This window comes from Nannospalax galili, unplaced genomic scaffold (genome assembly GCF_000622305.1).
Source record: "Nannospalax galili isolate Female #2095 unplaced genomic scaffold, S.galili_v1.0 scaffold302, whole genome shotgun sequence".
In the NCBI taxonomy this organism is placed as follows: Eukaryota; Metazoa; Chordata; class Mammalia; order Rodentia; family Spalacidae; genus Nannospalax; species Nannospalax galili.
Genome location: NW_008350120.1, coordinates 5,624,640 through 5,640,657, shown reverse-complemented (window position 1 = coordinate 5,640,657; position 16,018 = coordinate 5,624,640). Strand labels below are relative to the sequence as shown.

Here is a 16,018-nt window from a genome sequence, read left to right as displayed (position 1 = left end):
GCACACGCCTTTAATCCCAGCACTTGGGAGGCAGAGGCAGGCGGATCTCTGTGAGTTTGAGGCCAGCCTGATCTACACAGTGAGTTCCAGGACAGCTGGGGCTACAGGGAGACCCTGTTCCCAAAAAAACCAAAAAAAAAAAAAAAAAGATCTCAAATCAATAGGAAGGTTAGAAGTAGGCTACCTAGGGCTTTTCCACTTCAGTTGTTTGGGCAGGTGCTACCCTTCTTCATGTGTAACAGAATGAACTGTGCATGCTCCTGTGGAGCTGCCACAGCTGTTAAAATAATGATGCAGTCATTGATTCAATGCCACTCAGTCCCCACCCAGACTGGTTAGATGTTCCCAGGTGCCCATAATAGTGACAGGACCCTCTTTCCCTTTATCCCTATCAGATGGGAACTCTGCTTCAGTGCTCCCCTTTCTTTTCCCACTGTAACACTTCTGAAGATTTCAGGCCAGTTATTATTGTTTTGATTTTTATGGTGTTGGGGATCAATGATATCTAGGGGCCTCACCCCCAGGCCTAGTCATCTTGTCTGATTTTCTTCATGATTATGCATCTTTTGCAAAGGATAGAAGAATGGGTAAGAATGGGGAGGAAGGAGGGAAAGAGATGCATGCATTTACACATACATGCATACAATCATGTTCATACACCATAGAATAATATTCAGTAATAAAAGAAATTAAATACTCACTTACTGCAGTGTGGGTGAACTTTGAAAAGCAAGAAAAATAAGTCAGTTGGAAAAGGCCAAAGAGTGTATGATTTCATCTGTGCGACATACACAGATGTGCAAATCGATGGATGCACAGGCTGGGGAAAGGGGAATGAGAGCAGATGCTTCTTGGATATGGCATTTTATGTTGTGATGAAATGTTTTGGAACTGGAAGGTGGTAGTAAGTGGTTGGTCAGCATTGTGAATGGACTAAATGCCACTGAACTATTCACCCCAAGATGGTAAACTTTAGGGAATATGACTTTCACTCCAATGAAAGAATAGTTTCTCCTAATAAATGATTTAAACAAGCTTGCTTTGATTGAAAATTATCAGTGGATCCTTCTTTACTAGATTTGGTAATTGAAATTATTTTAAGTGCCCTAGAGTTGGATAAGAAACAAAGTCAGTGCGAATTCATACTGGAAATTCTGAGGGCGGGGGGAGGGAGGGAGGGAGGGAGAGAGAGAGATTGCATTTATAGGTGTGAATGTGGGCGTGCGAGTGTGGAAGTCAGAGGACCACCTTGGTGTTGGTTCTTGCCTTCTACCTTGTTGAAATTGTCTTTTGTTTGTTTTCCCTGCCTGTACCAAGCTAGCTGACCCTGGTTCCCAGAGATTCTCCTCCTCCTGCCTCCTGTCCCTGTAGGAGAACTGAGAATTCAGATGCTCACACTGTGTATTCACTTTTCCATGGTCTCTGGGGACTCAAACTCAGGTCCCCACACTTGTGCAGCAAGTGTTCTTACCCACTGAGCCTTCTTCCCAGCCTTAGAAATTCTTGTTCTGTGGCCTTAAAGCTTAGGCCTAAAGCTTGATATTTTGTTTCTAGGATTGAGGGTCTTAGTTTTATTCTTAGTAGTTAGGGTAGTCATGCTTCTTCTGTCTAAACAATACACTTCACACAGAAAAGCTGCTATGAGTCACAAAGTAAACGTAGGACCACTGTCTTTCAAGTGAAATCCTCTAGGGACAAAGGGCACGTGCTATACTTTAAGGTGGCGAGACTCCTTAAAGCCTGTGTGGGGCAGTTAGGAGGGGCAGGGGCTGAGAGCTTGGGGGATGGCTATAGTCCAGACAGTGAGCTGACGATATCCATGTTCATGTAGTGCACACTGAATACAATGGATTCACGTACCTTGTGGCAAGGCCAGAGTGCTTGAAACACCTTCCAAGAGTCTGAGTAGGAAGCAAAGGCTTCTGCCAGATGTTCCCATGCAACGAGGGTAAGTGTCCAGCCCCCTGAGCACTGTAGGGTCCTGAATGCCTTCATGGAGCCCTGAGATCTATTTCTGCTCAGAGGCAAAAGAACAAACTGGTGCTACTTTCACCATGGTCACCTGGAAGATTGGCCCATGACTCAGCCAGTGGGCACTGGGAGGGACAGATGCTTGGGACTCTCTGAAGAACATCTTCCTGAGTACTCTGGAATCTTCCATCTGACTCCAGACTCAGTGGTGAAGACAGTGTGAGTATGGAAGGTAGAGCAGTCCTCCATTATGGGACAGCAGATGGGACAACCTGGAGCTGCACCTTCCTGAGCTGGTGTGGGGTCTCTCCTTTCCCTCGTGGGTCGTTGGCCACTGGTCCACGAGGACAAAGGGGGCAGAAGCGACGAATGGGGTCAGGATGGCCAGTGAGCACTGACGGAAGAAAGCCCTTCTGGGGAGGCAGGTTTAGTGATACAAACAGCTCCAGACTCAGTGAAACAGCTCCGTTTATTCAGTGGGGGTTAGGGAAAATATAGTGTGGAGGCAGTAGCCAATGCTTCAGCTGATAGGTGCTCATAGTATGCTTTATTTACATGTGGCAGTGAAGGCTCCTGTCATCCGACTACCGGGCAATGCCTAGTTATCATATAGAAAAAACCTGGGGGTAGTTTTTACTCCAGGTAACTGTGCCAAAGGTCATGTTTTAAATGAGGCCAAGCATCTGTGCTTGATGGCACTTTCCAGGTAAGTCAGGCAGGAAGCCCCTGCAGAGAAAGGAGCCAACCTTAACAGCAGGGTTCCCCAACAAGCTGGAGCCTGCTGAACCCTGATTCCAGGTCTACTGGCCCCTGGCAAAAGGAGGCAAAAGCTGAGATCGTCAGCACTTCAGCAGAAAGTGAACCAGGGCTGCCCCTCCCAAAGACCACCTGGGAATGCTGATTCCCTTCTCTTTCCTTCAGCCTGACCTTTGTTGCATCTCTTCATCCACAGTCAGTGAGGGGACCTGGTTTGACTTGCAGACCTCCCACCTTCAGGGCTTCTTATGTGGTTGCCCTTTGCAGGATCTGAGAGATCATTCCTTGACCTTAGTTCCTCTTTGCTACTTTGCAGCTGACATAGTGTTGGAGGAGACCCCGCTCTTCTCACAGCCCTTGGCTGGTTGCTCCCCCAGTGTGTATCCCTCACTATCCCACTTCTCTCACATTGGGCTTGAAGACCCTAAGAGGGTTGTGGGTCACAGGACATGGAGCCCTGGGTCTGGGCTGCAGAACCACATGAATGGGACTGGCTCTTCACTATGTCTTCTTCGTCTTTTGTGGAGCTGCAGCCTCAACCTCCAGAGGTGGCAGCGGCAGTAGGATCCCATGAGGCTGTGAAGGCAAGGGAGCCAGAAGAATCTTCAGGAGATGAGGGGGCTTCTGGCAAGCCAGCAAATCCAGAATTGGTTTCTAGTACTCCTGACTTATTCTAGGCCAAACAACCACATCAGTCTCTTGAGCCACACCTACCACCTGGTATTACAGTCCTTCAGAGTCCCTGGAGCCTGTGCTAGCCAGGCTTCCTCCGATCAACTCTGAACTGTAGGCCCCAGGTACCACCAAGAGCCCTACAAGACTATATTTAGTCACTGCAGAATGCTGGCTTCTATGCTAAGATGCCCATGGTGAAGAAGACTCTTCAGATAGTGGGAAAGCGCTTAGAAAAGTTTTTTTTTTTCAAGTTTTGTCAGTTGTACCCATAATGTGATTTATTGTAAATAGATCCACGTCACAATCATGCATTGCATTTAGTCCTCACATCTCCTTAGTATCCCTCACTTGGACCAATATTTTTATCATCACTTTTTTTTTTGGTCTTTTTGAGACTCCCTGTAGTCTCAACTGGCCTGAACTCACAGAGATCTGCCTGCCTCAACCTCCTGAGTGCCGGGAGTAAAGGCGTGTGCCACCATACCCAGCTTCATCTTTCTTTACTTTTATGACCTTGATACTCTTGAAGATCATCGTCGTCTTTTTTTTCTTATTGAATTTTTGTGATTTTCATATAATATAGTTTTGTAAGCTCAAACCAGACAGAATCCCAACATAGACATGGGGAAGTGGGTAAGAAATCCCAGCTCAACCTAAGGAACTTTTGGCAGTTGATGACTGCTGGGAGGGGAAAAGACAGCGTCTTACATGGATGGTACTCTTGGTGGGCCCAGGGGATGGGCTCACACTGAAGGACATTTAGGGACACAAATCAGACTCCTAGACAAGTATTTATGGCACCCTTGCATTGACTTAGCGGTGTTTGCTACCCATGCTGGCCACAAGACTGTGAAGCCAGAAGGCTTGCAGCTGCTGGTGCGATGGCAGGGCTTAGTCACTGATCAAGTCTCACTGCGTGTGCTTGTGGAGTGGCACCTGCCTGTGGACTACCAGCAGCTGCTCATCCCTGAGCATTCAGTCATAATTCTGCCTTTCCTGCCCAGTAGGGGCTGGCCCTCAACACTTTCCCTGTTCCTACCTTGGGCCCCTTGTCCCCACATAGTTCCCAAGGTCTCCCCCTCATCTCCTAGCATAAAAAAAAAAAAGTCTCACAGACAAACCAAACCAAACAAACAAAAATACCCATGCACGGGCCAGTCATTTATGAATAGACTTGGACATACCTCTCTCTCATCTTCTACTTGGAAAAGTGCACTCCTCAGAACACAGCTGTGTCCTGCTCCTCCTGTGATGTGCAAGAACTGGCTCCACTGCCCACCACCTCAGCATGGCAACTGGACAAGGGTTAGCCTTCCCGGAACTGTTTCTGTGCTCTGGAGATGTGTGCAGACTGCCTATTGCTGAGAGCATGTGGATTTGCAGTTTGAGCCGGGAGGAAGGCCACCTGAGAGGAAGGGTCTGACCTAGTCTGTGTGCCTTGGCCTGTGTTGCTTCCTTTATTTTTGAAACAGGCTGGTCTCAAACTCCTAGTTCTCCTGCTTTAGCCTCCCCAGTGCTGAGACTATAGATATGTACCTCCAAACTTTGGCCTTGTGCACCCTTTAGATGTCACCTTTGCCCTCTGCTCCTAAAGTGCCTCATCCTGCACTGTTCTATCTACTCTGTGGTTTGCTCTTTACAACCAAAGTGACACATTTTGGAGCTAGTTTGAGTTAGGTGTTTGTTTGATTTTGATTAGTTGATTTAAACATATAATTCCTGTTTGGTGAACTTACTTTTAAAGGATGTCTGACCTGGAGGGAGGTCTGATGTGGGTGTGCTCTCAGAGCTCAGGAAGGTGAAGCACCCAGGAAAGCTGGCCTTCAGGGTGTTAAGGCCTCCATGAGGATGTGTGTGCCACAACAGGTGAATAGGTCTTTATGCTGAGGGAGCTGAGTGGGGTATCGAACTGAGAGGGGAAGGAGGGTGTCTGAGTGTTGGGAGAGTCCAGAGGAGGGAGTTAACTTAGACAGGAAGGTCATGTCTTGTAGAGTTGGGATCAGTATTATAGGAAATCGTTTCCTTGGGATGGTGGGGATGCTCAGTTTGTTAAAGACATCAGGAACCAACAATTGAGGGCAAAGCAGGAAACAAAAATGACCACCGTGTTGTTAGTTTAGAAATGGGGGTGTGCCATTGTAAACTCATGGTTTCCAACGTACGAGTTATAAAAGTGCACTGAGGTGTGTGTGTGTGTGTGTGTGTGTGTGTGTGTGTGTGTGTGTGTGTGTAGACAGAACGTATACTATGCTCCCCAGCTCTGTGGGAGCCTCCCAGTAGCAGTGACTCTATGTAAATGCCCAGGTAGTGTTTAAGTAGAGTTTTTCCACTAAACAGAGCCAGTACTCCTTAAAAGGTGAATAGCAAGGCTGGGGTAAGGAAAGGTTAATTTTGTATGTCTTAGTTGTACAGATTGTGAGTGCTTTAAGAGTGATAGAAATATGTTAAAAGGAAGCAGAATCCTTGAAAGGGTCTCACAACAAATTGGGGACACTTTGAGCATCAAAATAAATAATTATTACAATGAATCTGAAGCCACTGGTTGTAGCTTCAGATACAACCTTGGATACAATCTTGGATACATGCTAATGGAAACTAGTAGACATACAGATACAAAATTTGACAAGAACAGGTTACTATTGTCATTTCAAACTTACCCATAAACTACTAATTAAAGGGAAGAGTATCTTGAGAACAGAGCATCCTGGCAGACATTGCCTTGACCTGTGACCAGGAGGACAGGGTCAGTAGAGGAGCAGATGGCACTCCCAGGTCACCTGTAGCCTGAAGAGAGAAGCACAAAGCAGCAGCTTGTGATATTTCTGCCTGGTGTGCTGTCAGTTACACCTGTCTAAGGTTGAAGTCTGTCCCCATTCAACTTGTCTCCTGCATCTTTACAGGATGGTATCAGCTTTACCTTCTACTTTAAGTGCATAGCCCTCCAGTTGCCTCTGATTCCTCTCTCCAGCTCCATCAGGAGTCCTGTTGGTACTATGTTGAAAATCTGCCTGTTTATCTTACCATCACCACTCCAGTGTTCCTTACCTGCTTTATTTTTTTGTAGCACTCACTACCTTTAATATATCACACAGTTACAATCTTACTTCATTGTTTATTATTGGATTCCCTCACTGTCTTAGAAACTCTATGAAAGGGGGCTAGAGAGATGGCTCAGCGGTTAAGAACACTGGTTGTTCTTGCAGAAGACCTGGGTTCAAATCCCAGCACCTACATGGCAGCTAACAACTGTCTGTAACTCCAGGTGCAGGGGATCCTACGGCCTCTTCCGCGGGCATTGCACGACATGGGTGCACTTACCTACGTGTAGGCAATACACGCATACACATAAAGTAAAAATAATAAATAAAATATTAAAAAAAGAAGCTCTGTGATGGGAAAAGTGAATGCTTTACTCACTGTTGTAAAATACCCAGCAGAGTTCTGCCTGAGTCAAGTGTCTATAAATATCTGTCTAGTGAGTGAGTGTAACCAAGAGACTTCCCAAGTCAGTCTGTGAGATGTGTACTAGCAGAATCCCCACCAGGTGATCCTGATGGTCATACTGGGTGCTCCATGGTATTGACGCACCCACTGGAAAAAACATGGTCAGAGTGTGCGATTGGGGCTGAATTCATGCAGCATGCATTTGTTTACTGATTATCCAGACAAAGACGGTGTTCATTACTTTTCTCGTCACTGTGACAAAATACCTGGCAGAATCTTCTTCGAGAGGAAGGGTTTATTTTTGCTCACCATTTCAGAGAGTCACAGTCCACAGCGGTGGCAGTATATGTCACTGTTTTGTCATCTGGGGAAGGACCATAAGGTAGAGAGTACAGGCTAGAACTGGAGGTGGGTGAAGCCTAGTGATCTAAGGCCCCACCTCCTGGAGGGAGGGCAGCTTTCAAAATAGTGCCACAAGCTAGGGACTGAGTCCTCAAAACATGAGCCTGTGTTGATGTTTCAGATTCAAACCACAACACTTAGGGTGGAATAGTGGCACATTTCACAGAGGAGTAGACAGCAGAAAGCTCAAGCAGGAAGTGCTTGTCTACTTGAAATACCCTAGAAGAGCAGGTTTAGGCATAGCTGTAAAGTATCTGGTGGGTACACAATGAACACCTTCAGGAGAAATCTGACTGCAGTGGCCTGGGAGAACTGACAGAGAAGGAAAGATGTGCTATGCGAGTCTCACTTCAGAAATCCCAAGAATATTTACACTTTGAGAGTTAGGAGTGAGGGAAAAATGACATGGAAGGCTTAATGCAGCAGTCAGTGGGGCGAGACCCTCGGGGACAACAGGGGAGAGGGCAGGGAGTATGGGCAGAGCAGAGTATCCAGGCAGCTCTTTCAGGTGGCGGGTGTGGAGGGAGTTCATACGCTCCTGCTCGCAAAGAGGAGAATTCGTCATTTTTTGGGAATGAGGGGCAGTAGATCCATGGTAAAGAGGTTGGGAATAACCAATGGTAGTGGTCACGAATAGGGTTAGAGGTCCTGGCCTTGTGTGTTCCCTGGGAGTGTGTAGCAGGTTTGTGAGGGTTGAAGTGATTGAAGGCGTCTCACTGTATAGTCCCCCTCAGTTTATAGATGAGGCTTTCTCAGCACTAGTGACATCAGCATCCAAGTGAGGCTCTCACACATTTTGGAGACAGTAACAAATGTCAGATAGCCAAGAAAATGCTTTTACTTTACTACTGCCACAATCACAAAAGGTGCAGTATTTTGGATGTATAATTATTTTTATTACTCTAGAAGGTGACATTTCTAAAACTGTCCTTCCATTCTGAAAGGGTGCATTTTGTGGTTGCATAAGCAATGACTACTATATTTTTTTCAGCTTAGGGCCTTATTTTAAGGACCCTCTGCTAGGGTTAACTCTCCATTTGAACTTTGAGTGGCTTTTTTGTGGGCAGCAGTAGTTTTCTGCTCTCTGGGTAGCTTAGGCCCATCACAGTAGCTGTAGACAGAGCAGTGTGTTAATAATGGTAATCACAGTAGCTGTAGAAAGGGCAGCATTATAATGTGGTTGTATACTCTGGATTTTCTGGGCTGCTTGTGATTTCCACTGCTTTATTTGTCTTACAAGTGAACCCCTTTAGTCAGATGACTGGTTACAGTATTTGATTTGGAAATTTTGTTGGCCCGGTGTATGGTCTAAGTATTGTGGAGCTGAGAGGAAAGAGGAGCTAATTTTACTGAGTGGAGCAGGAAGGTAGCAATTGAAGGACGCTTGACAGACAAGTTACATATGAGGTCAGTCTGGCCAATTGGGCATATTTACTGTGTAGTGTGTGTTTGTGTGGGGGCACCAGAGGGAGAGTAGCTTATGCTCGAGGCTGGAACCCTAGCCATCCGTTTGAGGGCCAAGAAACAGGTGGGGAGTCAAGTGTAGTCTGAAATGTGCCCTGTTGAGAGGGTCTGGGAGAACTGTGCAGGCCCTGGGTGCTGAGCATTTGGATTTGGCCTTGGAATTGACAGGAGTGATGGTGACTGGGGTCAGGTCCACTCCAGGAGAACACTTGTCTGAATACTTTTCCTATGTCATGCGCTGTCCATACTGCAGGATCAATTCATAGTGCTTCTGTGTCTGATTTTGTTTGAAGAGTTCTGCTCTCTGGGTAGCTTAGGCCATTGATCTATGTTAAAAAAATTGGCCCTTGATCTCCTGAACCCAGGATGCTTGTGGATAAGTAGGCATGCACTTCTTCTGGCTGCCACAAGATGGCATTGCTCTCCAAGTTCTTAAACTTAAATGACCATTGGGGCATTTAGTGTGGCTTTTTCTTATACCTCATAAAGTTATTTTTACATTCTTTCAGTGTTAATTTCAGTGGGATGAATATTTAGGTTCTGTCTTTAGTGCTGATGAAGTTTCATTTGCCATTTATTCTTTTAAGAGTCTTTTCCACAATTTGGTATTTGTTATAAAGATTTTAACCTTTTCAGAAATGTGTTTCTGAGAGGTGAACGTCCTGTAATTGCACTCTCTATGGCTTACTATAAACTGTGGTGATTTTGGAGTAGCTCCCCTGTCCTGATCACATATTAGCATTTCCAGGCATGGATGGAGAGCATGCTTTCTGTGGATTATCCGTATCTTTCTTCAGTTTGTTTTGTAGGGGTTAATATTTTAGGTATTTTATTTAGATATTTTTCATATTTGAAGCTATATTATTTAAAAAATGTGAAAGTAGTGTTTTAAATTTGATTATGATTATAGTATTACTTACTACTCGTGTACCATTTACTTCTATAATTTAACTTTTACTTGTTTAAAGAGATATCAGAGGCCAGTGAGATGGCTCAGTGGGTAATGGTGCTTTCTGTGCAAGCCTGTAGACCCAAGTTAAACATCAGAACCCATGTAAAGGTGGAAGGAGAAAACAGACTCCACAGAGTTGTCGTCAGACCCCTACATACACGCCATAGCCTGTGCCCTCCATCATGCACACACAAATGAATAATAAATAATAAAAAGTGTGCATGGAACTCAGTCTTCAATATACAGATCTTCCAGGATTGCTTTTTAGGGAGTTCACCTGGTGGAACTTTCAGGCCCTTATGCATGCCATTTGTCTCCCAGCTGCATGGATGGGAGTGTGCTTCTGATGTAATATCCTTGCTGTTGCGTGCTGGCTGCTTTCCAGACCCTGGTGACGCTGTCTCTTCTCTCCCCAGGTTGTTTCTGAGCACCTTCACTCTCGCAGTGTCAGCTGGGGCTGTTTTGCTTTTACCCTTCTCAATCATCAGCAATGAGATCCTGCTTGTTTTTCCTCAAAACTACTATATTCAGTGGCTCAATGGCTCCCTGATTCATGGTCAGTATATATGTTTAATATGATTACAACTAATACTTGAATTTTTTTTACTATGCTCTAATTTTAGGTTTTTCTTAGTTTCTGTCTTAATTTATACCTTCTACTAGTAAGCTATTGAAGTCATCAGTAAAATCAGAAACCCAGATTTTACTTACCATTCTAATTTTTAGATGGCTCTTTTGCTTAACCAAGAAGTTTTTATACTATAATCTTTGCATGTATATATGTATGCATGTGTGTATGCGTTTGTGTTTTGAAATAGCTTCTCACACTATAGACTAGGCTGGCCTGGAACTCATTGTATGGTCCAGGCTGGCATTGAACTCATGGACGTTCTCCTGTTTCAGCCTTCAAATGCTGGGATTACAGGCATACACCATCAGACAGGTTATGTACTATGATTTTGATAAAAAATTTTCTTTCTTTCATTTTTTTGGGGGAGGATCTTTTTGAGACAGCATTTCCCTGTAGTCCCAGCTGGCCTGGAACTTGCTGTGTAGACCAGGCTGGCCTCAAACTCACAGAGATCCACCTGCCTCTGCTCCCAAGTGCTGGGATTAAAAGTGTGCACCATCATGCCCAGCCTGTTGGCTAAAACATTTTCATTTAAATATTTAGGAAAAGAATTTCTAGTTCATCTGGTTATGTCAGAAGACCTCAGTCTCCACTGAAGACCTGAAAAGTAGAGGCTGCAGTTACAATTTTGTTTTGATAGAAAGGGGTGGGGGGGCATAAAAGTACCATCAAGTTCAAATTTTAATGTGATTTAAAAAACAATGACTAGGCTCGGCGTGGTGGCGCATGCCTTTAGTCCCAGCACACAGGCCGGCGGATCTCTGTGAGTTCAAGGCTAGCCTGGTCTACATAGTCAGTTCCAGGACAGCTGGGGCTACAGGGAGACCCTGTTCCAAAAAAACCAAAAAAAAAAAAAAAAAAACAAAAAAGACAATATTGACCAAAAGGTATGTTGCTTTGAAGTGAGGTGATCTGTATTGCAACTTTCTAGCAGACTTTGGGCAGGCCACTGTGTTACCTGTACTTAGGTTTCTACTTTCTTGACTAGAATGGTAAGTAACTTTCAGGCTTGTGTCTAGGAATCTCCCTAATAGAAGACACCTTGCTTGGACTAGGCACTTTGTGTGTGGTAGCTGTGCTAATCATCTAGTGCGTGTACACGCTGTGCTAATCCAGTGCGTGTACACGCTGTGCTAATCCAGTGCATGTACACACTGTGCTAATCCAGTGCGTGTATACGCTGTGCTAATCCAGTGCGTGTACACGCTGTGCTAATCCAGTGCGTGTACACGCTGTGCTAATCATCTAGTGCATGTACACGCTGTGCTAATCCAGTGCATGTACACGCTGTGCTAATCATCTAGTGCATGTACACAGTGCGTGTACACGCTGTGCTAATCCAGTGCGTGTACACGCTGTGCTAATCCAGTGCGTGTACACGCTGTGCTAATCCAGTGCGTGTACACGCTGTGCTAATCCAGTGCGTGTACACGCTGTGCTAATCCAGTGCGTGTACACGCTGTGCTAATCCAGTGCGTGTACACGCTGTGCTAATCCAGTGCGTGTACACGCTGTGCTGATCATCTAGTGCGTGTACACGCTGTGCTGATCATCCAGTGTGTGTACACGCTGTGCTAATCCAGTGCGTGTACACGCTGTGCTAATCCAGTGCGTGTACACGCTGTGCTAATCCAGTGCGTGTACACGCTGTGCTAATCCAGTGCGTGTACACGCTGTGCTAATCCAGTGCGTGTACACGCTGTGCTAATCCAGTGCGTGTACACGCTGTGCTAATCCAGTGCGTGTACACGCTGTGCTAATCCAGTGCGTGTACACGCTGTGCTAATCCAGTGCGTGTACACGCTGTGCTAATCCAGTGCGTGTACACGCTGTGCTAATCCAGTGCGTGTACACGCTGTGCTAATCCAGTGCGTGTACACGCTGTGCTAATCCAGTGCGTGTACACGCTGTGCTAATCCAGTGCGTGTACACGCTGTGCTAATCCAGTGCGTGTACACGCTGTGCTAATCCAGTGCGTGTACACGCTGTGCTAATCCAGTGCGTGTACACGCTGTGCTAATCCAGTGCGTGTACACGCTGTGCTAATCCAGTGCGTGTACACGCTGTGCTAATCCAGTGCGTGTACACGCTGTGCTAATCCAGTGCGTGTACACGCTGTGCTAATCCAGTGCGTGTACACGCTGTGCTAATCCAGTGCGTGTACACGCTGTGCTAATCCAGTGCGTGTACACGCTGTGCTAATCATCTAGTGCGTGTACACGCTGTACTAATCCAGTGCGTGTACATGCTGTGCTAATCTAGTGCATGTACACTGAACCACTTTCTCTGCTAGCATATGCTGGCACAGTTCTTTGTATCTGTTAGAACTGATTGTGACTCTTTGAGATCTGACTCTGCCCATACCATCCCATTTTTTCATGTTAATTCCTTGAATGGTGCCAAGTGGTTACTGGTGTTATTAGTGTCAAACTGTTTTATTATGGAGATATAATTTGGTAGCTACATAGTAGGCTAGATATGTTCTTTTTGAACACCAAAGGCAGGTAGCAAGTTGGGATAACTCACTGTCTGATGTTACCTGAGTCATTTTCCCTGTCCAAGGGAAGAGACATTTTATAATAGTGAAGACAGTCTAGGAAACAATGTCTTGTAGAAGAGTAGTCAATGACAAATACTTGCTACTTTTAAGCTAAAAGAGTTGATAGTTGCTTTCTTATTTTTGAGCCTTCTATTGAGTTAATGGTATAATGCCCTTCAACAAAAGCTAGCTGATTTGCCATTTGACTTAGAAAAAGATGTATCCAAGGATCTTGTTTCTACTAAGTGTGCAGCATAGGGCATTGTGTGTGGAGTTCCCTAGTGGATACTGAGAAGTGGAATGTCCTGTCTGGTACTGCCTTGAGAGGTGCTGTGACTGTGGGAGGCTGACCGCTTTGGCCGCAGCTTCCCAGGTGTGCTGATACTCCTCATGCTTCAGCCCAGCAGAAAGCGGCCTGAAGATTTAAGAGCTCTCCAGCTTCTTGTAGCTGCTTTGAATCAGTGCAATGTTGAGTAGAGATTATTGACAATCTGTTGGAGTTACGGTTTTATGAGTGACGCAGGAGTAACTTTGTGCCTCCCCTAGTTTGGGAAAGTACAGAAGGTACTTTTGTGGGTGCTGTTGCTGAGGCATGACTCTGCATTTGAGGGACAGCAGCACCACCACCAGCTGCACCATTCTTTCCTGAGCTGTAATATGCCCTCGCTATAGAGGACATAAGAGATACCAAAACGTGCAAAAAGCAAATGCAGTCTATGCTTGCTTTAGCACACACATGAATCATGTGTTGCATAGCACATGCAGTTTGTATCTTTTCAGGCATTTAATCTTGTACTGATTATTTACCTGCCAGTGATGTTCTTTGAAAACACATTAGTGTCTAACACAAGCTGTATGTACATTAAGCTAATGGTCTTCAGAGGTTACCCTGATTTCAAGAGAGGGACCATTTAAATATTTTATGTATTTACTTATTTTTATTTTATGTGTATGAGTGTTTTTCTTGGATGCATGTAAGTGGACCCACGTGTATGTAAGTGCCTGTGGAAGACAGAAGAGGGCATTGGATACCCTGGAACTGCAGTTATAGATGGTTCTTTGCTGCCCTGTGGGTGCTGGGAACTGAAACCAGGTCCTCTGCAAGAGCAGCCAGTGCTCTTAGGATGGGGACTGATTATTCTTCAGTGACTTCCTACAGGTATGAAATAGTGACTGAGTTGTTCCCTAGCTACTGAATGGCTTTCTTTCCTCTGTAGGACCCTTTACTTAACTGTTTCCCACTGGCTATCCAGGGGACTTTCAAGTTGGTTTTTGATTTTCTGATAATTTCCAAAGATAATTAGGATGAAAATTATTAGACTCAATGAATATCATTGCCAAAGTGTTTTCTAGAAGTGCTTGTTTATATCCTCTGGACAGACGATGAAGGTATCTTTATTTCTAACCTCAAACTCAGCAGCAGCATCAAATAGTAGTATTTTGTTGCCAACTTTATGACTGGGAAGTGGTTCCCATGATTATCATTTAAAGGAGTTTAGTGAGGTAGGACCTTTCAGTTTTAGCTTATATAGACATCTAATGCAAACATAATTTGTCATGTTCTTTGCCCTTTTCTGTTTTTTATGTTGAACTAGGAAGATTTCATCAGCTATGTCAAACTTCTAGAAATGCTTTTTTAGTTATTTTGCTTTTTGGATCTTATTTGGTTCCAGAATTATCTGTTTTCATGTGGTCTGGTCTTTTTCTTTCTTTGGTTTTTCTCCAATTGTTTTTCTATGTAGAAGATCCTTTCCCATCCTGAGATGTAACAAACATTCACTTCTTTTCTTAGCAGTAGTTTTGCATGTGCTTAACTATTGAATCCATCTGTAGTTTACACAAGAACTTTGTTTCCCTCCCAAAGCTCACTGTTTCAGTGCCATCAATTGAATATTCTTTCCTCTAGTGTTTCTTTTTTTAAATTTATATTTTTGAATTTTTGTGTATTTTATAAGAATATCTCAAAGAATCTTAATCATCTTTTTACCCCCATCCCCGCTGGCATGCTCCCACAGCCCCCCATTGGAACCCATATACTCTGTCATCTGTATTAAGGCCCAATGTATCAAGTCACTGTCTCCAGACAGTCCCCTGTGCAAGTCCATCCACTGAGATCTAGTCAGCCTATCTAGAGTCTCTTGTTTTAGGAAGATCAATTCTTCCTCACCCAGCAGTAATCAGCTGCCAGTGTTTCCTCAGCTAAGATTGGGGTCTGCTGATCATTTCCCCAGTTCTATGCTGGGTTTTTGTCTGCCCAAGTTTGCATGGGACTTGTGTATGCCGACACCATTGCCATAGAATCATATGAGCAGGTGCCCAGGAGCTTGTAGGACTCTCTTTCCATATGATTGTGCACCTCCTCCCTGGCTCTTACAATCTTTCTGCCCCCTCTTCCACAATGGTCCCTGATCCCTTTAGTGGGTGAACTTTCCTGTTCAAGGACCAGCAATCTGCTGACTCAATCTCTACGTTTTGGCCGTTTGTAACCTTTTGTGCTTCTGTCCCTCTGTTGCATGAGAATCTTCATTAATGAGAATTGAGAGATTCACTAATGTCTTCTTCATTACCTCTGTTCTATGCTCTGTGCACCTTAGATGTAGAGGTTGCATTTTAGATGTGTCGCTTAGGCCTGAGCAATTCATAGACAATATCTGTCTGTGACCAGTTGTGTACTTGGTAATAGTCTCTGACTGGTGCAAAATAAGCTTCTTTAATGAGTGGTTACTGGGCTATTTGTCTGCAAATATAAGGATACATATTTTGCGCATGGTAAGAAATTACATTAGTCTATGGATGTGACAGTCTTGGCGTTGTCTCTAAGATCTATGACCTCTCCAGCCATGTGTATTAGGCTAGGTTTACAGTACCACACTTGAGTTTCCTCCCATTGAGTGGGCTTTTAGTCCAATTAGGCAGCTGTTGATTACTCCCAAGATAAAAGTGCTACTACTGCACCAATGTCATATGCTATGCAGGTCTTTGATGTGGTTATTTGGTCTTGAAGCTGGTGTTGGACCATCTATTGATGTTTTTACTTGGCACTTTCATAGTGCTCTCCAAAGCTATGAGAGCTCGCCTTCAGAGAAAGTGGTTTCAGGTCAGTTGCAGCTTTATTGCTCCAAGTCCTGTGTCTGAAGTATGTTCTGTCTTTAGCAGTAGGGTCTTACCTTCAAGTTCTGGGAGG

General features: G+C 44.6%; 1 protein-coding gene across 6 annotated transcripts in view; it reads left to right on the top strand.

Annotated features, from left to right (window-relative positions):
* Lmbr1 (limb development membrane protein 1) overlaps positions 1–16,018 on the top strand; it is a 180,690-nt gene that overhangs the window by 45,425 nt on the left and 119,247 nt on the right. For 5 of the 6 annotated variants that reach the window (XM_029570476.1, XM_008847270.3, XM_029570479.1 and 2 more), the window contains one exon: positions 10,081–10,220. The exons of the other annotated variant lie outside the window; for it this stretch is intronic. In XM_029570476.1, coding sequence (XP_029426336.1) covers positions 10,081–10,220 — 140 coding nt within the window. The remainder of the gene's footprint in view (positions 1–10,080; positions 10,221–16,018) is intronic. 6 annotated transcript variants of the gene reach the window in all.